The sequence below is a fragment of the Haliaeetus leucocephalus genome, unplaced genomic scaffold (genome assembly GCF_000737465.1).
Source record: "Haliaeetus leucocephalus isolate CR32 unplaced genomic scaffold, Haliaeetus_leucocephalus-4.0 Scaffold696, whole genome shotgun sequence".
NCBI classification, from domain to species: Eukaryota; Metazoa; Chordata; class Aves; order Accipitriformes; family Accipitridae; genus Haliaeetus; species Haliaeetus leucocephalus.
In genome coordinates, this window is record NW_010973132.1 from 637,281 (window position 1) to 661,535 (window position 24,255).

The 24,255-nt window shown below is 39.2% G+C and overlaps 1 protein-coding gene across 1 annotated transcript in view; it reads right to left on the bottom strand.

The window, feature by feature from the left end:
• The window catches only part of STARD9 (StAR-related lipid transfer (START) domain containing 9), a 117,186-nt gene that overhangs the window by 92,698 nt on the left and 233 nt on the right, over positions 1-24,255 (bottom strand). The window contains exons 2-3 of the mRNA XM_010580190.1: positions 8,894-8,963; positions 5,860-5,976 (exon numbers count right to left, since the gene is read on the bottom strand). Coding sequence (XP_010578492.1) covers positions 5,860-5,976; positions 8,894-8,963 — 187 coding nt within the window. The remainder of the gene's footprint in view (positions 1-5,859; positions 5,977-8,893; positions 8,964-24,255) is intronic.

Sequence of the window (24,255 nt, forward strand, 5' to 3'; positions counted from 1 at the left end):
CATACAGGGAAATCCATATAAAATATTGACACTAAGTTTTGGTTTGTTTTTTTTTTTGTGATAGGCAGCCACTTCTCATCAAAAAGGCAATGTAATCTTTCAGGGAAAAAGATGCAACAGTATATCATCGCTCAGGTGTTTACAACAATCTCTGTGCGCTCTCATATTTCTTAGATTTATCTCAAAGAGTCATCTTTTTGTTTGGCCACGGCCTTTTTGGTCAAGTGCTTTTACGATTGTATCTTAGAAGCTCCAATGAGGGTCAAAGCATTACTGAAAATTATAATATTCAGAAAGACACTGAAGGAATATTCATACCTGCATAAACCTAATACACTATGCCAAACCAAAATAAAATCCTTACCAAGTCAAGCCCAGAAGTGTGAAATTCCTTGACCAATATGAATATAGCTTATTTCATTCTTTTGAAACCCAGAAGTAAAAATTCTAAAGTCTAAATTATGATTTCCTTTATAAACATTATCATCTCCATTTAACTGATGTACTGAAGTACAAAAACTAAGCTTAAGAGCTACAAAAATTGTTTTAAGAAAACCCAGTTGGAGATTTGGATCCCACTGAAATCAGTACAAGTTGGACACTTAAAGACTTTTCTGAATTTCACGATCTCTACCATTCAACGACTATTACTCATGGAACATATTACTCTTATCAAAAGAAACAGATTGCTAACATCAGCTATCTATGGCAACTGCTGTGTATAAATACCTGCCTGTACATCCTGTGGGTCAGTCTGCCCACCATGGTTACTGTGCATGCACAATAACCGGATGGGTAGGATGGCTGGAGGGAAGCTGAGGACTCAAGCTATTACAACCAGCTACAAGAATTCGTAATGCTTGCATGTGTTCCTGTAGCCTTAAGAATACTCATGCAGAATACAGTTAAGATTTTGTTTAACAGTGCTTGCATTAGATGAAGCTGAAATTTTTTTTTTTTTTGGCAGTAGGTTTTAAATGGGCATTTACTTAAGTTTTGCAACTGTTTTAAAGATTTTCCTTTGCTTGGTGGAGCTAAATCAGACTTGATGAAAGATTCATTAAGAGCTATTTTAGGTTTTACAAAGGAAACTCAAAAGATTGAAACAGACTGTTCTACACCAGACAAAAATTTAAATTTAAATTAAGTTTAAATTTAGATGTTTGTTTGCAGGATATGTTTGCTACATATTAGCTATCATATTCAACCAGCAGAACAAATCAGCAAGCCTGAATCTGCCCGTAAGAATAAAAATTATAACCCTAAATATCATTACAATATCATTATCACACAGTATTTTTACTGCAAAATGGAAACGTCAGGAATCTCTAGTAAACGGGTAATCCCATAGTTATACAATGGCCAAAGAGTGATGGTTTTCCAACATTGTCTTTGGAAAACAATCCTGAACCACACACAGCTTCCTGAAGAGATCTGTGGAGGAAGGGGGCAGGGGAGAAGGAAGCAATAGTCACTTCTACACAAAATGTCCCCTTTACTAAAGCAGGTTTCATATAGTACCAAATTCACCTCCCCCAAAAAACTTAATACAACAATGCAAGGACACTTGGTGAAATTACTTCATTGCATGCAAGTGGTAAAACCCAGGTGCAGACACTCAGCATTCTCCCTCTGCAAGACTGAACTAATTCTGCAGCAACACAGCACAGCAAAAATTCAAGTTTGACTCAAAAATGGCAGGAAAAGGAACATCACCAGAAGTATTACAGTTTCTTGTGGTTTTTGGGGGGGTGGGGTTTTTTCTTGTTTGGTTGGTGGTTTTTTTGTTTGTTTGTTTTTAAGAATGTAACTATATCTTGACAGTGATAGTTTGGAGAACCATTCCCTCCTTTATAACCATGGAAAATGCATGTAACAAATTGCAGAGTTAAGATCAGAAAAACCATGCATGCCCTTCTTCTCTTAAATGCCTATAATCTTTTTAAATTTCCTTTTGTTTCTCATTTCATATTTTGCCCATCAAATGTTCTGTCCCTGTCCTGATTTCATATTTCTTTGTTACCTGTTCTTTCTCTGGTCCCACACAATTTTTTGATACTCAGTTTCTCTCTGCCATGTAGCCCTAGTGCCTGGTTCCTTTCTCCGCACTTACAAGGATTTAGCAGATCCTTCTTCCTTTAGTGGCTGGTAGCTCTGGTTGATTTAGCCAGTGACTCTTCCCTTAGGGTATTTCTTGATTCCTCTATTCTGTTTATGCACTAACAAATCCACTTAGAAAAAAAAATTGTCTTTAAAAAGAGAAGGTAAACTCCCTTTGGAAAGAATTGCGCATCTGTGAAAGCAGATAAAAACTTCAGCTCAATATAAACGTGAAATATTCAACTGCTCAGTGAGAAAACAAAAGCACAGGCCCAAGGATCTCAAACCGGCCACCTGAAAACTAGAGGTCACATTGTAAAATTTGGCATTCAGCTTACTTGGAAAATGAACATACTACTTGCATAGCTGATCTATTTCAAAAATCTTACGTTTTTAAAGAATTTATGTAACTTCTAAAGGAAGACTAAGAATTCAGACCACTACTATTAAACTTCTAAATTAAGCTTATAAATTACTGCGTCATCATTAGAAACACTGTATAGCTTCATATTTCACCACAGTTAGGAGAGAAATAAAGACAACAGAACTCTGGGTCATATCTAGTTCCTCAAATGTTTTAAATGAGAGAATAACCTTGAATAAAAGTCAAAGACTATCCACTTGTACCTTAAACCATCTTCCAAAACCAATCACTATCCAACAGGTTATCTCTGCCAAGAAGCCTATTTTCCATACACCAATAGTGATGGGTTCTTCTTTCAGTAGTCAAACATCAACTTTGTTTTTAATTTAGCAAGTTTCCTCTTTTCAGAGATATGAGGAGGCTTACATTATGTAATGCCAATCAAGAAAGCTTGTCTATATCGTGACAAGATAATTATTTTTTAAATTCAGCCCTAAAAAGTATGTAGACAATAATACTTCTTAATAACAATTTGGTTTTGACTCTGCTTGCTCCAGCTTTTTGAAGGGAAAAGCACTTTCAGTTTCAGTGCTATTAAAAAAAAAAATAAAGGCATATCATCTGTCACATGGGCATTGCAGATTTTACTAAATTGGTTCAGTTCCTCTTCAGTTTACTGTATTGCAATCTTCTCTCCCCAGATTAAAGGGAAAAGATACCTTCCCTACCTTTTTTTAATTAAAAAAAAAAAAAAAAACACAACAGAAGAAATACTAACATAAATATATTAGGAAAAACAAACAAGGTGGGCAACATGTATTCCCATTTTGGCAAATACAAGTAGAATACAGGTGGCAGAGAAAACACAGTTTTTATAAACAGAACGAATCTGAACTTTTCATCCAAACATTTGAAAGTACTTACACATAGGTGACTTAAACCTGTCACAACTAGCTATGAAGTATATGTTCAAAATATATAGGGATAAAATGCATTGTGTGTAGTCATCTCTGGAATGCAAGGGACCAGAACCTGAAGTGAACAATGTTAATTAACATCTGGAAGAAACAGTAAGTAGTATTCAGAGAAGCAGATTTGTGTCTTTAAAATCATATTTTTACCTAAACACTACGATTTGCAGCCCTCCCACTGTTGTTTTATGGTGACAGAATCCTTAACAACTGAAGAAACTGTTAGGATTTCATTTTCATACATCCATCCAGAGGACAAAAAAAAGACAGTTTACTAAAAGACAGCATTCTACAAAAATGAACCTGAAGGTAGATACTTTAATCTAGTTTTCATCCTCAACCAATACACCAATCATGTATGATAACAGTTGGCAAGACATCTTCAAGGAAAAAGTAATCTAAGGTCAGCTCATGAAAGCAAGCTTTTACTCGATGAGTGTTACTGAACCTTCTTTGGCTGCTGATAGCATCGTTGCTGTAAAGAAGCTTAGAAACTTCAAGCTCAGCACTGAAATAATGATTCAAAACATGGAATTCGTACAATAAACTTCATTCATACAGTGTAAGGGGGCAGACAAATGCACAAAAGCATGGTAAGATTGCAGTATTCCAGCAGCCCTCTTCTCAAGGGCATTTGAAGTATGCTTTACTGGTTCTACAGTCACCAAGACAGGTAAAAAGCCCAAGAAATTCATTCATGACTCCAGGCGTTTCAAAGCACCAGTCCATCTTTAAACTTCTCTTTACTCATGAAAGATATCTGTCTAAGGCTCAGTAACCCAACAGTTACATGAAGCAGCACTGGATGTCCTTTCAGCCAGCATCAGACACCAGTAAGGGAACTACGGCCTATTACTTAACCTTCTATGGCCAGGGAGTTCATGATTCCCCCTCAGTGTTTTTATTGGATAAAATTGTATTGTATGATAACACAAAGCTCTCCACAGTGTCTGAAATACCTACTCAGCCCCAGCAAGGAAGCTGCGCTGTTTATATAGCATTTTACATTCTTTTTCAATTGCACTTGTATTTAATAACAACAAGAATAAAAATTTACACTTTGTAGCCAATATTTATATTTTCCATTTGGCAGTTCTGATATTTTTTCATACCAAGTAGAGATAAAACCAACTTGGCAGACTGCATTTATCAATATTTCATCTGCTAAACCATTTCAGTTGGAAAACCAACTGTATTATCAACAGTTCTAAGAAGCATGCTTCTAAGTGTATTATGAGAGAAACTCACAAAGAACACAAAACCAAAATAAGCAAGTAAGACAATATAAGGGGGGCGTGGAGGGGGGGACACGACCCCAACAGTTCAGCATTTAAAGGTTTGTTATTTGTAATCCCTAAAATGGAAGTTTATCTAGTCCTGAGTACTTTAGAAAAACAACTTTATTTTTTAAACACTACATACACTTCCCAAGTTCCCAAAACCTCTTCCACACTACTGCACCAACAAGGAAATGGAGCACAGTCAAGAATTTCACCTATCGTTCTAGTAATTGCCAAATTTGATATTTTTCAAATATTGACTCCCAAAAGTAAAACAATCCCATACTCATCACTACCAGAAACACAAATTTCACAGGACTAGCTCAGTCTTAAGTGATACTTTCTGTGAAAAACACCACAATTATACAGGTTGAAACTTCAGGAACAGTTGTACTGACAACAGACAAAAATGAAATTATACCATTCTGAAGACAAAACAGCAGTAAAATCTTATTTCAATGCTGACATATGTGATCACATGCATGCTTAGTGAAATCTTTGGATAGCTTTGCTGTGCATGATATTTATTTGTAGTAGATTTAATAATTCCTTATTAACAAAAATTTGTAATCATATCCTATTTTAAAATACCAAATCTTTCAACCTTCCTTCTTAATCAGTCAAACCTTGGATCTTCAAGCTAGGAGGAGTCTCCATTAGTTATAAGAGATTTCTGATGCTTTATCAAGGAAAAGTGCTCAGAACAATATAGTATAAGTAAAATTTACTACCATTATTTAAAGATGTGATTATTTCCCTGTTGATCCTCTCAGCAGGATCACCTCAACACTCCTCCTTTCACTTCAGAGCCTTCTCCCTTTAGAACCTGATCCCCCAGCCCCCACCAAAAAGAACCTCATTGCTAAGCCAGAGTCCTCAGATCATCACAATTAATGATCACTACCAAAGTTAACATATGTAATGAAAGCATGCATTAGTTGACAAAAAAGGCTATTGCAGTTCTACTACATCTACTTAAGACAAAATGATGAGTACTGTGGTATTACAAACAAAATAAGAAAAAGATACGGGCAGAAAAGAAAATTAAATTTTATGTACCCTATGTCTCAATCTCTTCCTGTAGATGTGATTATAAAGGACAAAACAGGATGGAAACACAGACAAAAAGAACAGCATCTCTTACCATTTCCTGAGATGCATACTTTGGATCTTCGGGATCAACTGACCAGTAGCAGTAATCAAAGCTGAAGGCCACAATCTTTTCTCTCGAGTCCCAAGTGCTATCAAGCCTACTGTCAACCTGATAACAGAAGGAAAATGACAGAAAAACCAATTCACTTTGAAGCTGACCAAAAAATAAGCATTTTAAAACTAACAGGAAGTTTATCTAGGATCTGTATTGTGGAAAAGGAATGGCAAATAGTTTATCCTCTTTATTCAATTCTCTTTGATGCTGAGAGTGAGGCAGAGACATACATGACAGACCTGCTGAAGCATTTTTGCTGAAGAATTCATTTACTACAACTAAGGTTCTCCAGGCTGTGTACAATAAACATAATTTAGTTAATCTTCACAACAGCTACATATTGGCAGAAAAGCTCTGCAACCGTTTTGATACTTCTCCACCATTATTCTGTTTCACTGAGAACCACATCACAGAAATGAGGCCCCAAGTGAGAAAACAAACCCAATTTTCTCACTGCATAGTTGAAAATGCAGGTCTCTTCCCCTATTTCTCCTTTGCTTTGCCATGGTTGCAAGCTAACGTTTCTGTCACTGGGACTGCACACTATAAACCTAACCTTTACAGGTTATTAACAATGACAGTGAAGCCTTTCTAGCATAATAGTCAGAAATGGTGACTGAAATTAAGGGAATTGTGCAAATCTTTCTGTATAATCTTGCCCAAGTGATTTGTAATAAAACAGATAAGCTTATGAACAAGGAACTACGCATTGTTGCTCTACTCATCAAAGGAGGAGAGTAACAAGTCAAAACATTACACAAAATTAACACCATCCACATGTAATTTTGACCTAATCGGTAACTTTATTGTAACCTTGACATTTGCGAAAACATAAGCAGAAAAAACGGTTCATTATAATTCGATACCTAAACAAACTGCTTCACTAATGGCCCCCAAAACTAGGGGTGTCAGTGCTGTCTGCCAGATTACTGGATAAAGGGCACTGTAAGCACTGAACTCTGCCACCAGCTGTGAAGTTTACAGGGAAAATTAATTTACAGGCCCATCTGACAGGTTTGTGGGTTTGGGGTTTTTTTTTAAACCAAGAAAGAGCAAAGCAAAATAGGACAGAAATAATTTTAGATTATCACTGAAGTAAAGGGGTTTCATCCATTTTAAACCCTGCATGATTCTAAAGTTATCACATTGAATTAAGTACAACCAAGGTTTCCTTTAGTCAGAAATAACATCTTGACAAACCTATTGATCATCTTCAATAATAGTATTTTGAACATGTCATGATTCAGAGATTTTTATGCAATTACCTTTTATTTTCTTAGGTTTTCTGCAGCAATAAGCAGAAGATAGTTTGGAGCACTGCCTTCCTATTGCAACATGTAAAAATAAAAAAAATACCCCTCCACCTCAGGGACAGCAGTCCCTGGTCACAGAGGTGATTACCCTTCCGGCAATAAGGGGTTTGTTCTCAACTACAAAGTGCACCTACCCCAGACACAACAACGTGAACATTAGTGTGTAAGTATTAATTTATACACTAACTTGGATTCATCAATGGCTGTCTAAATTTAGTTTATGCATAAAGCAAACTCAGTCCCTTCACAAAACTCACCAATTACGAAACCTCAAGAGAGAAAACACCCACAAGCCAGCCCTTGCGTCTCCAAATAACCCTTCTCTGCCTACTTTGAGCAGTCGGCCCCGCTGCTGTGGTTTCCCAAGTATCCCAAGGCAGCCCACAGCTCCTCTTTAAACAAATAAAATAGAAAACCCTCTAGGTCTAACAAGGCTCAGCTGGACCCCATTAGGCAGCTGCCTGACTGAGGACTCCACCTGCTGAGGGAGGCTCCCCCAGCGGGGGCAGGCAGCCTCAGGGGCCCAAATCCTCACAGCCATGTCCCAGGGACCAAAGCCTTCCCGAGGACAACCACCAGGAACAGACAGCATCACACCCAGAGGTCAAGTGTCTCTTTGAGAGCTTTGTCGCATGTACAAGGAATTGGGGAAAATTATTTCAGAAGGTAGTGAGAGTCTCAAACTCTGCAAATACAGCCTTTGAAAAGGAAATACACAGAAAATAAGCAACATTTTACATCCATGAGACCTCTCATACCACTAGTATTTTTCCCTCTTCTTTCTTCAGAAATGAGCACCTGAAGTCAATACAAGAATAATTATAATGGAAAAGGGTAAATAGTTCAAATCCTTTCATTCAATTTTTGCCAAGGTTTCTCTTCAAAACCTAATGTATTGTTTCTCTTGAATGAGCCATCTAAAATAACTGGGTTGCTTGCAGATATAAAGAAAAAGAAGACAAGAAATACAAAATGCATCCATCCTCGAGGATCCCCACAGTAATCTCATGGTTCATTTATTTGCCTTTTGAGCAGAATCATGTTTGACAACACAAAATTGCTTTGCTCCATTCTATTAACTTTGTGAAGGACCATGGCAGCTTTAAGTAGTTCAAGAGTCTAAACCAGAGGGCTGGTTCCCATGCACGCTGGCTCCAGCACTCTTGGAGGACGACAGCTACATTCAGTTTATTCTTATAGCTCTTCGTCTTTTACCAAGGCCTAAAGTGTAGCTGAACACATTTTGCTTCATTTCATGCAAGTCAGTTGCACTCTGAGTGCAAATATGAGCAGAGGAGAGACACAGGGAAAGAAATTATCCAGATGTTAGTAAGATAAGCACAAAGTCCTAAACAATTTACTAACAGCTTTGAATGATGGCGTGCAGCCAGATTGCAGAAGCTTTGACAAATATAAAATACAGAAAACACAACTACATGTTACATCCCCTGTCAAAAGAAAAAACCCACCACACAAACAAACCCCGAACCAAAACAATCCTCCCCACCCCCCTTTTGCTGCAATTATTCTAGATCTGTGCTGGTTTAAACTTCTCCCTTAATATTTCTATTAGAATGATCCAATAGCCAAGCAAACATAGAAAAGCATGAGAATATCAGGATTCTTATATGAGAAAGAGAAGACGACAAAAAGCATACCTTTATATTCCTCACTTTTGCCACTTTGTCATCAACTTCTACAATCACTCTTCCTCCTTCTGCACTCTCTCTGGAAACAGAATACATTAAAAAAAATCCATTTAAATATGAAGACACAAAAAGGTGCATGTCAAATTCGTAAAACCCAGAAATTTGTGTTTACTTTAACAAACTGCAAATTAGAGCTATAAACCAGCTACTTTTGCTTATAGACACTGTGACATAAAGCAGCATTTACAGATCTGCAGCCAGGTATCTCGGAGGGGGGGGAGGGGAGAATGGGGGACGACACAGGACTGCAGTGATTAAACAGTTTCAAAGTGCTTGTCCTAAATACTTTGTTAGGATTTTATTTCTGATTAAGAGTTGTTTTAAATTACATTTACAAGGAAGTAGAGTGGAGCACTGGTAGACTGGCTATGCTTCGTGGAGTACTGATCCACGTCACAGACTTGTGTGCCACAAGTGTCATCAGGTCACACTGTCTGATTTTTACCACATAATCCAAAGTGTTTGTTGTAGTCCTCATAAAAGTACTCTTCAGAAAAGCAAAACTGTCCTGAAATGTAAATGGGCAGGATTGTTCCCCAAGTGCAAAGGACCATGCACTCACTTATACTGTCTAAAATTCCCACTGAACACAGCTATGAGTGGCTACCACAGCCAACTTCCACTTCCAAAATGAGTCATATTAGAAAAGAATGAAAAAAGGATGTCACCAAAGCAAAAAAAAAAAGCATATTTCTGGGCCGACAGCATGATAGCTACTTGAAGTTAAGGATGTTCTTATTTATAGGTGTGTTGATTCACGTCCCCCTCAATAATTATCATGGATTTTTTTATACGCAGCAAGATAGAAATGAGGAAGAAGATGTCAGTGGCCTACTTCTGACAGCAGAAAATTAAACGAACACTTTGGTACTGAGAAGCTAAGAACAGGAGAAAGCTTTTTTTTCCTTTTTATTTCTTCTATGGGTTTTTTTTGCACTCTGATACCGACAAATCTTGTAAGCTGCAATTTTGTCAGAAAGTTTTATTTTGATGAAGCCTAATGCCTTTGTAAAGCTGGAAGAAATTGGTTTAGAAATAAAATCAATTTTGTCCTTAGTGCAGTTTTGTCACACTTTGTTTAAAATTAAGCTGAAGGCATAGACGCTGTCATTTGAGATTAACTGTATATGTATCCCCTGATAATCAGCTGGATCAGTATCCTCAGGTCAGTTAAAAACCAGATAAGATAAAACAAGAGTTAGAAAATTCAAACCCAGTTGACCACCGTTCATTCATGGCCCTAGATCTGTCTTTTAACAGATTTCCTTACATGTGTACAGACGTATTTACTCCCCCACTAATTACAATCCCCTTGCACTGACAGCTCTAACTTCCAGGCAGCACATAGCACATGTCCTGCCTCTGGGGTCTCTCCTCTCCAGTTCTCACGCATTACCCCACGCATTCTGTACCAAAACAACATTCAAAACAATGCCTTAGGACACTTAAGACTTCCACAGAGACAATCGCTGTGGCATTTGAGCTTTACAAGCATAAAGAAGTTTTAAATTCATTTCTGAGCATAGGCTATCCCTGTTTTGCAGGTAGAGATAATGCTTTACCTTAAAGTCTCTGTGCTTCACGTTACTAATTTTGAGCACCTGCCTTGAGACAAACTGAACTTAGTACTTTCTGTAATACATACTTATACAAGGCACTTCACATAGCAATACAAACACTGCTCCCAGAGGTTTTAGTTAAGCTGTGAGTGTTCAGCAGTTCAACACATCAGTCACTAGATCCCCGAGTTAGGCCCCAGGAGAAAGAGGAACACTCAGAGGAGAAAGAATTTGCATTATGCACAGCTGAGTACTGAACAGAGGCCTCATAAGGCTCCCTAAAGAACAAATGAAGGAGGAAAAGTGCCTAAGGATACAGGCTGTGAGTATTTAAGGTAGAAATTTGCAACTGATGCATTTAATCTGGACATGTGCAATTCTGTAGATGTTTTGAAAAGCAAGTGTTTTCCAATACAAGTAAGTTTGGGGACTTGCATATCCACATACAAACCTCAGCCAGGTGAGCTAATGGACAAAGCTGGCAGTTGCCCTGTACAGCACACTGGATCTAAGAGGAAGTGGGACATTTTGACAGAGAATTTCACAAGAACTTACGAACAGCAGAAGACAGACAAACCCAGAGGGATCCTTCAGGAGGGAGCTTGCTTCAGTTATATATACTGTTTCCTCCACTGCCGCATTAAGATCTTGGCTCTATCCTGCTTCTAAACCTCATGAACATTCCCTATTTTTCAGTCCTACTGTTAACCCTCCAGCCTTACCACCCTAGTTACAGTTCACTGAGTTCCCGTCCTCCTCTCCCTATACACACACATGATCTCTCACAGGTACCTGCTATCTGTTCTCTCTGACATCTTGTCCGTGGGCCCACGTTCAATTTTAGTGCCTTCAACTGCTCTGCAGGTCTCGTCTCCCTTCTCCTACTGCATTGTAGCTGGTTTTAGGCCTATCTCTCTGCTCCAGAGGTACATGATCTTACTCTCAGCAGCTCTTCCACTTCCTATCCCAAGTTTACTTGTACACTCCACAATTAAATCAGTGTTTCTTCCTGGACACCAGCTGGGGTCAGCAAACAGATTATTGAGAATAAATGGGACAGAAGACCTTGGTCTCAGTTCCTATACCTGGGTTTCAATTGTGACTTGGACAACACTGAGCTCAATTTATCAAGGCGGTGCTCAGCTGATGAGTTTTTTGACTAACAGGGATGCTGCAAGCACAATTTGGTCAACACTAGAGGATACAAGCTCAGATGCACTCAGAGAAAGCAGATCCCTTAAAACTTTTATCTGCTATGTTCTTACAAGTCTTCACTGAGCATGTTACAGAATTTCAGTTATTTAGAACTTGGTCAGAAATGGGTAGATTCAGATGGGGAATTAAAAAAAAATGCACACCAGATTTCCAGTTTTAAATAAATTGGGAAATTCAAATAAAAAGTCACTCTAAGTTGCTCTTAAATATTTTAAAAACTAATTTTCCCTTAACCTCATCTTCTGTAGCAGCTGAACTGTTCTGGACAAAGCTTAAAAATAATTACAAATATCTAGCCTGAGGCAGGTATTAATGAATGGAAGATTCTACCCAAATGGTTGAAATCTGGCAAAGCTTTTAATAGTTTTAAATACCAGGATATTCTAATTGCAGACATAAAGCAACCTCAACAAGAAGCAGTGCTCTCAACCCCACCTATAATAATTACATCAAACTCACTGCCTTCAGTCCACATGCATTATATACTTATATTAAAATAAATACAAACACAGTAAAATACAAACCACACAAAATTACCCCACCACCTTTTACCACAGGGTAGCAAGGATTCCTCACTACGCAGACAAAAAGCTCTATGCAGCAGCTAAATATCTTTGTTCAAGTCTTACAAGACAAGAAAGCAAACAGGGAGAGAACTAAAGTCTCCCCTTGCTCTGGGTGCAGATTCGCAAGCACCCAGACTTTTATATTCACTGCAAGCTGTTGCTGCAAGAGGCAATTTCTCTTTGCTCTTCCAGCCTCCCACATGTGCTCCCACTTGTTTTCCTGCATCTGATCTAGCAATCACACCCCCATGCAATGACTCAGATCAGCTGTGATCATAAAACAAACACACCAAAATAAATAAGCAAAGTGCCACAGGACCAGCCAGCCCTTCCAGAGCACTAAGCACAGTGGTCACACGGTTGCTAAGCCAAAGCAAGAGAAAAGGCAGGAACACGCCGTGGTGGGAATGGAGACCCCTCCCTTCTGCAGCAGCTTACAGCCAGAGAGCATTGCGCATAAACAAAACTGGACCTGCAGCCATCCCTAGCTCTACGAACCATACATTCAACCTCCCTCTAAACACGTGTTTATATCGTGCTTCATTTAGGTACAAACCAGAGAACGTTGGGAGAAAAAGCACGGTTTAATATAATACCTAAAGCCCAGGAGGCAAAGCAGACTCCCAGCTGTTCTAGAAGTTCTGACCTTAACTCCAGGTAGCAAACGCTACAAGAGCTCTCTCAGCAAAACCTGTGTTTGTCAGTACAGTCTTACACCTATGTGCACCACAGTTTGCATGTGACTGATAAAACAATCCTTCATCCCTAGGAATGGGTGTTCTGCTCCACAGGTATGAAAGCTGTATTCCTTGTACCAATAAAATCAACTCCAAAGTGCACTTCTCTAGTAACACATTTGACTTCCGCTGCTCAGAAGTCACAGTGATCCTAACATTTAGTTTCCCCATTCTCCCTTCTTCCCCACTTCTTGAAAAAAAATCATGCTGTGTTTGGGAAACGCCTCTCTCCTTCTAAATTACTGTGCATGAAAACAAGTTCTCTGTACAAAATAGAGCTGTAGAAAGACCATTTAATGGCACATGTCCCAGGAAAGACCTGGATCTTCTCAGACACAGAAAGGTTTAGAGAAATGCAGACCCAGCAATAGAACAGTGACACAAGTACAGAACGCAGTGGCAGGGCTGTAATGGGCAGCTACAAGACAGACCTGACAGAAGCAAAGCTGCTGTGGCAGTCCAAAAAACAGGGGCAGCCCGAAGGAAACCTCCTCATATCATTAGCTGTTCTACAGCTAATCATTTCTGCAGCCAACATGTGAAGCTAATGCAAGCCCAGAGAGACAACAGACACTCTGCAAGATGTAGAAGAACGAGCCAGCGGAAAAGAATCACAGGAGGATCAAGACCCTTGAGAAAGACATTTCCATGGCTTGCTGCATCTCACTGGGATGACTTCAGAGAGAGAGTACAGAAGAAGTGCAAGGAGGTATGCAGAGCTGGAGGAAGCAGTGGGTGGAAAGAAAGGGGGCAGTTGTTTATTTTAGACTTTATAAAATTTGCCCCACTTCTGCACCCTCTCAAATAACAGTCAGGCACTTGGAGAAGAAAGGAACTGACTTTTAAAAAGTTGCCCGTTTATTTTAAAAATATGTACATGCAATTAAGCAAAAATACTGGCTTCATTAGCAGTAGTCACGTCATACAACAAAACAGCTTCTACAAATACAGACGACCAAAGTAGTCACCAAAGTGATCAAACATACCAAAGCCAATATATACCACTTAAGTACATGAGAAATCTTAAATAATTTTTTAAAGAACTGAATACATGTCTACTCATACAAACTTTGAAAATAACCCTGCAATGTAATCGTTGCAACTACTTATGCTTTTCTACCAATTCCTGTCACCCAAATTAACTCCAAACCCAATCTCAGCCTGTACTGAGACAGAGAAGCTCAAAAGCATTATGGCAACACTATCAATTCCTCCCCTCTTGCAGAGATTTTTTTGCTGATCTGGGCAATTGTGTAGGTTCTGTTTTTTGGAGCAATTCAATCTTTTTTCTAGACTTTTATTAAAAAAAAAAAAAAAAGTAGCCTTCTGTGGCTTACTGTGATGGAGAGCATTTTCACACTCTGCTTACAAATACAACCAAAAGCACACCCGTAGTGAGCATGGCAGGATGCCTGACAGCGGTCACTGCTGCTGATTCCGGGATTCTGTCACTTCCCAGGATGTGACCCATAACTATGATAGCTATAAGTAAGGTACAACATTTACAGAACTCCCTCCGCTTGTACCTGGGACACTTTGTGCCATCTAACAGCACACCTATGCAATCACCATGCCAGCCGCTGAAGTATAATCCTGAGGCAAATCTAACGCAAGGTTTTTCTTGGTCATAAAGTCTGAAGGTTTTATGGGGAAAACTTCAGGTAGTCACATTTATCTTTTCCCTTCCATTAACAGTATATTGTACAGTGTCTCTGCCTCTTGTTTATAGGTGGCCTTGGCAGAGGTATCTTTGAGAAGCTGCCATTTTTGCACCTCCTGAGCAACCGACCAATGCATGATGTATTTTCTAAGTTTTGCTAGTCTTCAGAGAACACTGTCCCAGACAAAATGGCCTGAGGACACATCTGTTGAGAGACCAAAGGTGCAATGAGAAGAGCACTAAGAGTCAGTCCATACAGCTCCATCAGAAATTGTGGAGAAGAATGTCAAAGCCTTCAGCCATTAGACCTTCTGCACTCTACTGACAAGGTAAGGTACCTACAACCACAACTTTCCCAAACACAGCCTCCCTCCACGACACCAGCATAATCTGTATCCTTATCCCTACTGCTGTAACCTGTGAAAGTTGAGCCGCTAATAGCATGAACATCCTCACTTTGGCTAACACAGGATTTTTTACTTAAAAAAAAAAAGTATCAACAATTAAGTAAATTTACCTGAAGTTTGTTTTCAACATTTCTCGTTATTTAGTACTACCCAATACCATTTTGGATATTTCCCTTTAAGTCATAATTGTTTTACTGTGTCTTGCAAATAGGAGTGCACACCCAGTCAGCAATCCTCCTACCAAATTCAGAACAGATGTTTATAAATAATTTAAAAACCTATACTGAAGCCAAGTACACAGAGTTCACCAAGACAGCACGCTGCTATACTAGACATGCTGCTCAAGTTATCTTTCAAGGCTACTCACAGCTGCACCAAGCTTTCATTGGCTCTGATAACAGCTAACACAATCTGATAGTCAAAAATCACCATTCCTAGTGATCACCGTCATCCTCATGTGGTTTCCCCCATTCTTCTTTGTGAACATTATGTAGCAATAAAAATACGAATATTTGGCGCAAAGATAAACATGAGGCATTGTCAGTGCTCTTTTCAGATACAGGCCTGCTCAAACAGTTAAAGTCTTTACTTGATCTTACTAGACTTTTGATATATATATTCATGAGCTAAGAGAGGAAGCACAGGATGGCCTCCTCCAGTCACAGTAAGCTCTGCAACCCTGCCCATGTGATGGCAAAATACAAGAACAGTGTTTCTGTCTGCACCATCTCTGAAGTCTTGTACTGCTAGAACAAGAACATCATGCAACTTCCTTGAGCAGTCCAAATCAGAAATACTCCTGATGGTCCATCAGTGCTTTGAACAGCTGTGGAATAATGATGCTTTCTCTTTCATGCAGAAGCATTGAGGGGAGGAGGAAAGAGGAGAGGAAGAAGTCTTTTCATTTGTCATACCACCAGCATTTAAGGATGCATGAAATAAGGAGGATTTAAAACAAAGCTACAGTCCACTCAGTCCAGTTTCATCCACCCTTGATTTCCCAACTGTTTACTGAGTAATGAGATAGTATAATTCACGGACTTATGCATCAAAGAAATTCTGTGCAAATACCGTGATTTCCATGCAAGCCAGAATTTGGATACAGTGGTCAGTTTACATTCCACAAGGACAGAACTTCAACCTGCGATCATAGTTAAATAAATGACTGTGACACCGAACGCTGTGATGCACTGTTGCATCCCTCTTGCTTAGGTACCTCTTTCATTGTATTAAAAGCAGCTACTACAGTAAACCCTTAAATTCTAAAATCAGAGGTGCAAAACTCCATTATTTTGTTTAAAATCTGTGCTACAGATAGGAAGATGGCAAGAAAATTTTAGAAGTGCACTGCTTTTAAAAGTTCACATAAAGCATTGGACTAAAGAAAAGGAAACTGGGGAAATTCTACCCAAAACTCACATAAATTCTCTGGGCACAGTGGTGGTGTCTCACCATGTACTGCACAAAGGTTCCACAAGACTAGCATCCAACCACTCACCATTCCCCGGGGGGGGTGCTCAGTGATCTCTATGCGTGCAGACACGTCATCTTACATGTCTACAACTTCTCTCAGATAAAGTATGTGGTCTTACAGAACGAAACTACCCGGCAAAGACATGGCTCTGGCCAGGTGATTTAATGACACTGTACCCCATTTTTCTTTGCTGCATACAAAAAACCTGATCCCTGCTCCAAAACATTCCGATGCTCATAAAGTATTCTTAGGACTTGGGAGGAAAAATGTTCTATGAAAATGCAAAATATTAGTTAGAAGGCTTCCAAAAGCTGGTTTTACTTTTTTTGTTTTAGGACATTTTTGTAGCTGCTTTTGCACTGGCAACAAGGGAAGTGAAACAAGAGAAGAGACAGTTAGCTTCTTACTCTGGGAAGTAAACCACCAGTAGCTAGCACCTTGTGCTCCTATCTTAAATGAGTACAGGCCCAGTATTGTCACATAACATCAGCAGAAGCATCATATTCTGTGGAATGGGTGGTGGCGGCCACTCAGGACATGCAGAGTCCTGCCCTTTTAAAGAGCTAGAAGGTCTGCCCTTTACCGGAGTTAGAAAATTTGCTTCATGCAACTGCAAGAATAATACATCTGGGAAAGGTTGCTGATGCAGTACCCTTATAAAAACACAGATGTGGCTTATGAAAACCACCTGCTAATGCCAAGTACAGATACTAAGAGAAAAGAGCAGCCACCTCAATGATAGTTTACATGAAACTCTAAATAATAGACCAGGCAAAGGAAAATAACTAATTTGAGAGAGAGGGGAAAAGATGTCAAGATAACCTTAACAATAGGCTAGGTTACAAACAGGATACACAAATGTTAAAACACATTTGTTTGGAAGAGGGACCTCCTTTATAAAAACAAAATTAGAATCTCAACTTTTCTTTTAAAAATCCCAGCTCTTCAGTGGAAAAGAAGCCTGAAATCATGAGCAATGCATAACCAATGCAATTTGTACAGATTTTCAGAAAGCAGCTCTTGGAGGCCTGAGACAGCTCTTTCCCACCATTAGGTACCAACCCCAAAACCCACGGCTTTTGGGACAGAGTTCAACTACCACCACCTGAAGAAAGGGACTGTCATGTAACAGAAGGACACAGAGGAACAACACTCACTCAGCTATCACAGGAGATAAAAGTAGATAAAAGCCTGCCATTTCTCTAGGTGTGACAGGACGACAGCACCAAAGTAGCAAGGAATATATATATATATATATACACACACACACTAAATATATATAATTGAGAAGGGTAAGGAAAAAAGGTCAGGGTAGAAGAAAGACACTTCACTATACTATGTTCAATGGCCTGCCTTAGTCTAAACCTTGGAATAGCACGAGAACTATGTAACAGTCCTAAGCAAGCTAAAAAGTGTTTTCTGCTCTTGCCTGTTATATATTTTTTCCTATATTTATACCTTTTCTTTTCACAGAGACATTCTGGTCCCTTTGAAATCAAGGACAATTTTGTCATCTTGTTCAAAGAAAGTATTTTGTTTTGTATTTGAAAAATACATCCACATGGAACATATGTTGAATACCTATAAAACCAAATTATACTCCATCCATTTTTGAGAGAATTTTTGACTGTAATATATTTGTTGTGCTAATGGAAAATATGTACAAGTTTCTAAGGAAGTTATTTCCAATTATGTCCAGTTAATGGAGATAAGAGCAATATTCCATTAACAGGGAGCTAATTTATCCAACACACACTTGGGTCACAGAGCAAAGTTTAAGTCACCTCAAGGAAAGTACCCAAAGCAAGAAAAAAATTCTCACATCTACCTTTAGAAATATAAAGGAAAAAAAGTTCTCTCTTTGCAAACACTGTTGTGTTTTTTTTTCCCAAGAAAGTTAAATAAAAACACTTTAAAAACACTATCCAAAAAGCATAGAAAAGCTAACTTAAGCAGAAGTTGAAGTTGTAAACCAAAATAAACTGTACAAATACTAATGATGCCAATATCTTGTGTCATTATACACTTGCATCAAATACATTTGAAGTAGTGTATCACAACAACAATTTGAATAAAGTAGGGTGGTGGCTTTTTTTTTTTTTTTAATATAATTGGAAAAGCTTTGAAATGTTAACCTAATTGTCTATGGCTATCCTTCCTCAGAATACATTCTTCTTAACAGTGGCATTATGAAGTTTTAAGACAGAGATACAACCACCTGAGCAGGGTTGGTTCAAAAAGTGCTTAAAAAGTGCAGCAGTGAGCAACTAGTGAAGAATAAACATTTTAAAAGGAATACGCTTAAATAATTTGTTTTGGTGGGGGTAAGAGGGAGAACAACAATAATCTCCAATCTGCTGTTGCTTTAATTTTATTTTGATACAGCATTTAACATCTGTTATGCATAAGATTCAAGGAATGTTTTCTACAAAATTTGCTACAAGTTATCACTCTTGTCAGCACTAGGCCATATTGCTGTACCTACGTTCTTGTGGTTATACATGAGCATGTAAAATAGCTAATAGCACAGTCTATAAACCAGCAACAAGTCTTGCAAAATAATCCTTCCTTTTACTTACCACAATGTGATTACAAAGAACAAAGAGGGTGGACCACAGCAGAGAGACTAATTAATGAAGCTGGCCCTGCAGCAGATTAATAAAGGCATACCCAGTAAAAACCAACAGTGATTTTGACTTTGCATCATTTCCAGAATGATTTTTAAAGTAATTTTATTTCTCCACAAAGTTTTCCTTTTGAATAGAAACAAATATTAAATATTTACATCATAATGTACCAATCAGCTGAGCTCCTCTCTCACCTATTCACGGCAGCTACGTTCAACATGCTGCTCAGGTTAGCCTGGCACACCACGCATGTTTCTGGAAATGGTAAGTGAGAAACTTTCCCTACAATTCCCTTCCAGCCTTGGGCTTGATCACACCTGTCACTTGAGTTCTTAGGACCTTAACTCCTCCATCCCTATCCCATCCTTAAGCCTGATTACCTGCTACATCCCAATAGGAAGGCAATTAGAGGACTGTGCCATACAGAGCAGCAGTAACGAGGAAAACAACTGCTGCAGCTCAGACTGTGATAGTGAACACCTGCACAGCTGGAAGTGTGGTTCAGCTTTGCCACTTGGGACTACCAGATATTTCTTTGATGCTTACATTTGTCAGGGTGTGGAGGACAAGCTCAGGAACTCCTGAGGGGATTGGGAAATAAAGAGCTGCCCAGGAGGCTTCAAGTTACAGCTTGGAAACAATGCAAAGCTGAAAAGGCAAAGGGCAGCTTTCAGGTTAATTAATCTGTTTAGCAACTCTTTCAGGTGACATGTCTATGAGGTTTGTAGAGGATGGGAGAGTTCATTTGTGAGTTATTAAAGACACCAGGAAAGACCCTTTCAAATAAGAGCTCCTTGTCAGCCTCTCCTTTTCCAGGCCACATAGGCAGCTGAAAAGTGGAGAAAGTATTTTCAATGGCAGAATGTGTCTTCTGTTTTGCTAGGTCCTGCACAAGTAGCTCCCAAACTTCAGGGGCCATCAAAGTACTTTAAACTCTCAAAAAGTGTCACAGGGCAACTTGCATGCCCTAGCATCAAGTTTTTAACTAACACCACTCTAATTTTAGAATTCAATTAAACAAACTTGCTGTGAATGATTTTAGGCCAGGCCTAAATCCACAATCGGTGAAGGAATGCAATGTCTTCTAGTCACTGGTGCATGCTAAAAAAGAGAATCCTATAGTAATGCATGAGGCTTTTCATTGTGGTATAGAGCAGTGTTTTTTAAAATCCTTCCTTCCCATCTTTAAGACTGGTTACGTAGCAGCTCTCCAACTACACCGTGTCAAGGGAACGCATCCTGGGTACACACAAGTGAACTGAGACCAGCTGGATGCAGAGCAGAAGATGCAGTGGAAGCGGATCATGGAGGAAAAGGCACGAGGCAGCTGTGCTCCATGCTGGTCCCAGCGATACTGTCCTGGACACACTGACCACTTGCCTCCCAGTGGGCCTCCCATGCACAAACACAGCCCTCCCTTCCTCCTCTCACGTAACACGGGGCTGAGCAGCCACAACTCGGTACTACAATTGTGATGGGAGACTGCAGGGAGAAACATTTTTGAAACCAGCAGCACATAAAAACTAGCATTGGTTTCTGCTGGCCTACATAAATAGTAAAAGGGCATGTCTAATACTAGAGGTGTTTCTGTAGCATACGAACACCCAACACAGCTTTAAGAGAGCTGCCCAGGCACAAGGAGAGCCCTAGACACAGTACTGAAATACTTGAAGGGTAATGTACCCTCTTTCTCAGCCAGTCACACTGTTTCCAGGTCTGGAGGGTCAGATCTGCTATCACAGCATCACACTGCAGACAGTGGTGTTGGCACGCTCCACAGCAGAAATCAAGAAAGAAAAAGAAACAACATTCCTAGTTCACATACTTACATGCTTCTGACTGACAGCCAAAAAAACCATTACACTTTCCTTGCAAAAGTCTAATATCTAACAGACCAAGCATTAAGATGTCTGGAAATAAACCATGAAGGGATTTCATCAGTTCTCAGCTCCTATTTAATACCTGATTATTACCTATCACTATAGTAAATTTATAGCACCCACTCAAGCTTCCATATTTCGTTCTGAGGGGGTAAGTGTATTTACCCAGAACAAGTATCCATGTAACCACAAAGTAACAAATCTTTTTTAGTATGTAGACTAGTAAACGTGTAATAAAGACTTCTTTAAAGCAATGTCACTGCAGGGAACATATCTGAGGGAATTTTATCCCAGGACAACTTTTTGGTGATAAAAAAATCATTTAGTCTGTTACAGGATGACTGATGACATTATGAAGAGCATTGGCTACAAGATATTTAAAGTTTAGGCAAAGGAAAAACTTCTGCATTCTGTACAACTGTACTCGCTTTATAACTATCAGGGATTATTTGTGCATAGGAGCTCTCTGTCAAAGAATGCATTGTGATGGGTGCCGTACAGGCACAGAACAAAAAGATAACTCTTTGCCTTATGCTAAATAACAAGTTGCAGATGTGATTAATATGGATTATTAAAAAATGGAACCTTTAAACAGAAAGCAGGATTTTTATGATATCCTGTATTAACATCTTTTAACATCTGAATATTCTGTGATTTTTAAGATGCAAACCCAACCTTCATCTGCCATTGTAAATTAAATGAAAAGAAGCAATGAGCAAGTTTATATGATAGTCTAGAAACAACCAACTAACCCTCTAGTTCTAGCTTTTACCCACAGCTTTTCTATTTTTGGGACTGTTAAAAAGCAAAGTTTAGTATTTTTGGCTGGAACTGTGATTGTACACATTACAGTACTTCCATCCAGTTGAATTGAAATTTTTCTGCAGGAATTTTTTCTTTTTAAAGCACCTAAGAGATCCTAGGAACTCTGGCAATGTGGGTACCTGTTAGAGGCGATCACAGTACGTGTGCGTAGAAAGGGTGAGAGCTTTGTGTGACCACAATATGGAAGTGGTGTAAGAAGCTGAACTAGAAAGAGCAGGCCCTTATCCCCACTGAAAGCTTTAGTCCTTTCAATGTCTACCAAGGTTACTTTAAGCCTTCATATATTTGGTATTTGCCCCAGAGTCATTACATTTGGATAATTTTGGTCAAGGCTAGAAAGCAACTTCTCATGTCAGAGCCTTCACAGAGAATACCCAATCACTTCCCCTTCCCATTTATAAAATATAAAAATCCCTCTTGAAATGCTTTTGCTGACCTCAGCTGTGGCAACACAGTACAAGGAACAAATGGCCTATTGCCTTTGGGGTCAAATACCACAAAACTGGTCTCTTGCCTCCCCATCTCATCTGTTACACCGCCACAGGTTGATTAAATGGAATTACTTAACGGTCTCTTCCCACATCATCCCCTGGGTTTCCACTCTCACCTTCGTACAAACATTTCTGCTTCAGCACCAGATTAGCTTCTCCAATGTGCAGGAGGCTGTCTGCCTTTCTGATCCTACCCTCCTCTCCAAACTACATTCCCTGCCGAACAGCTGGCCCACACTGCCTATAACGAAGGTTTTCCTGTTTATCACACCTTATCTGACAGAGTAACAGGCACTATTTAATGCTATGATGATATATACAGTGTTATGCACTACTTAATGCTACCCATTGGGGAAAAAACATTAAGACAGAAGCAGTGCAAACTTCCTCACCAAGGAGGATCTGGTGAGAGAGAGGATTACATCCCTGCCAATTCAGTCTTTGGCCTCTCTTCCCCAACTGCTAAGAAACACTCATTTTAACTTATGCCTACAGGAGGCTCTACTAAATCCGCTACATAATTGCAAATAGGCAGCCAAATGCTATTGTGGGAGAAACAAACATGTCATTGACTGCACAATGAAATACATCACCAAGTCGGACTTTTAAATACTTTCAATTTCCAGTCAACTCTGCAAGACTGAAACAAAAGGGTCCTATGGTCTGGATAACTTAGTATCATTACGAAATTGTCATTTAATGTTAATACCTAGCACTTGTATACTACTTTTTATTTCTAGAGAGCATAATGGCAATTTATTTAACCAGTAAATGCTAAGAATGACTAACATCTCATCAAATAATATCTCCAACACTGAAGCAACGCTAAGCAATGAAAGGTTAAACTTAGCTTACTTCAATGCTGCAACTCTCCTTACAATATGCCAGTATCTGTTAAAAATCTCTTCCATTCACAGCTGGACAATGAATCAGAACTATATTACCCAAACATGTTTTTAAATTAAATTATGGACAGACTGTTTTTTAAAATCAGTTACCTTTGAGTTAAAGGAAAATATATTGAAAACCTATAAAATACTTTCCACCTTTCCCTTTTCTATTTCTATTTTCCCTTTTCTATTAAGACTAGCAGGTTTGGTTTGGTTGGGGTTTTTTATTTTCTTCAACACTCTCTGGTATCTTTTCTTGGGACTCCCCCCCTCCAGACAAATAAGAACTTAATAGTCCAAAACATGCTAGTGTACTGCCAGCTAAATGGCTAGGCTAGTTTTCTGGCTGGGCAACTCTTCAAGAATTGTTTTCTCTACTACATGAAAGAGTTATTTATCACAGAAGGCAATACAGTCAGAAGACAACGTGAGGGACTCATGCTAAAAAGAAAGGCAGCATCAAATCAAAGACTGGCCCTCAGAGCTCATGTCACTTTTCAAACCATTTCTGCCTGAAGTGCTATAGCATTCCTCTAACAGGAGGAGTAAATTACCAGCCACTGTAATTTTGGCTGCTTGCTTTTTCTCTTTCTTTTCCTCCCCGAATTTCCAAAGCCTGCAAGGTTTTAATTATGCATTATACCCAAACAACACCAGAGCATTGTGCTACGGCAATTTCTTGTTTGTGGGAGTTGTCTTCCAGCCGTATCATTTAGCTTTTGGGATTTCTATTGGAGCCAAGCAAGCCGGGGAGGGAGCGGAGCTGAGCGACAATGGGAATATCCGGCTCTGCCTCCCGCTGGAAAAAACAGCGACAACAGAAGGGGAAGGGAAGATTCCCTGACACTGGATGACAACTGTCCTATTTTGGGGAGCTCAGGAAGAGGGAAGCCAGCCTAACAGCTCCAGCGGGTGACTTTTCCGTGAAAACTTCCCAAGCTATCCAGCGAGCCGCAGAGAGGAGTCCCGCCGCTCCTCGC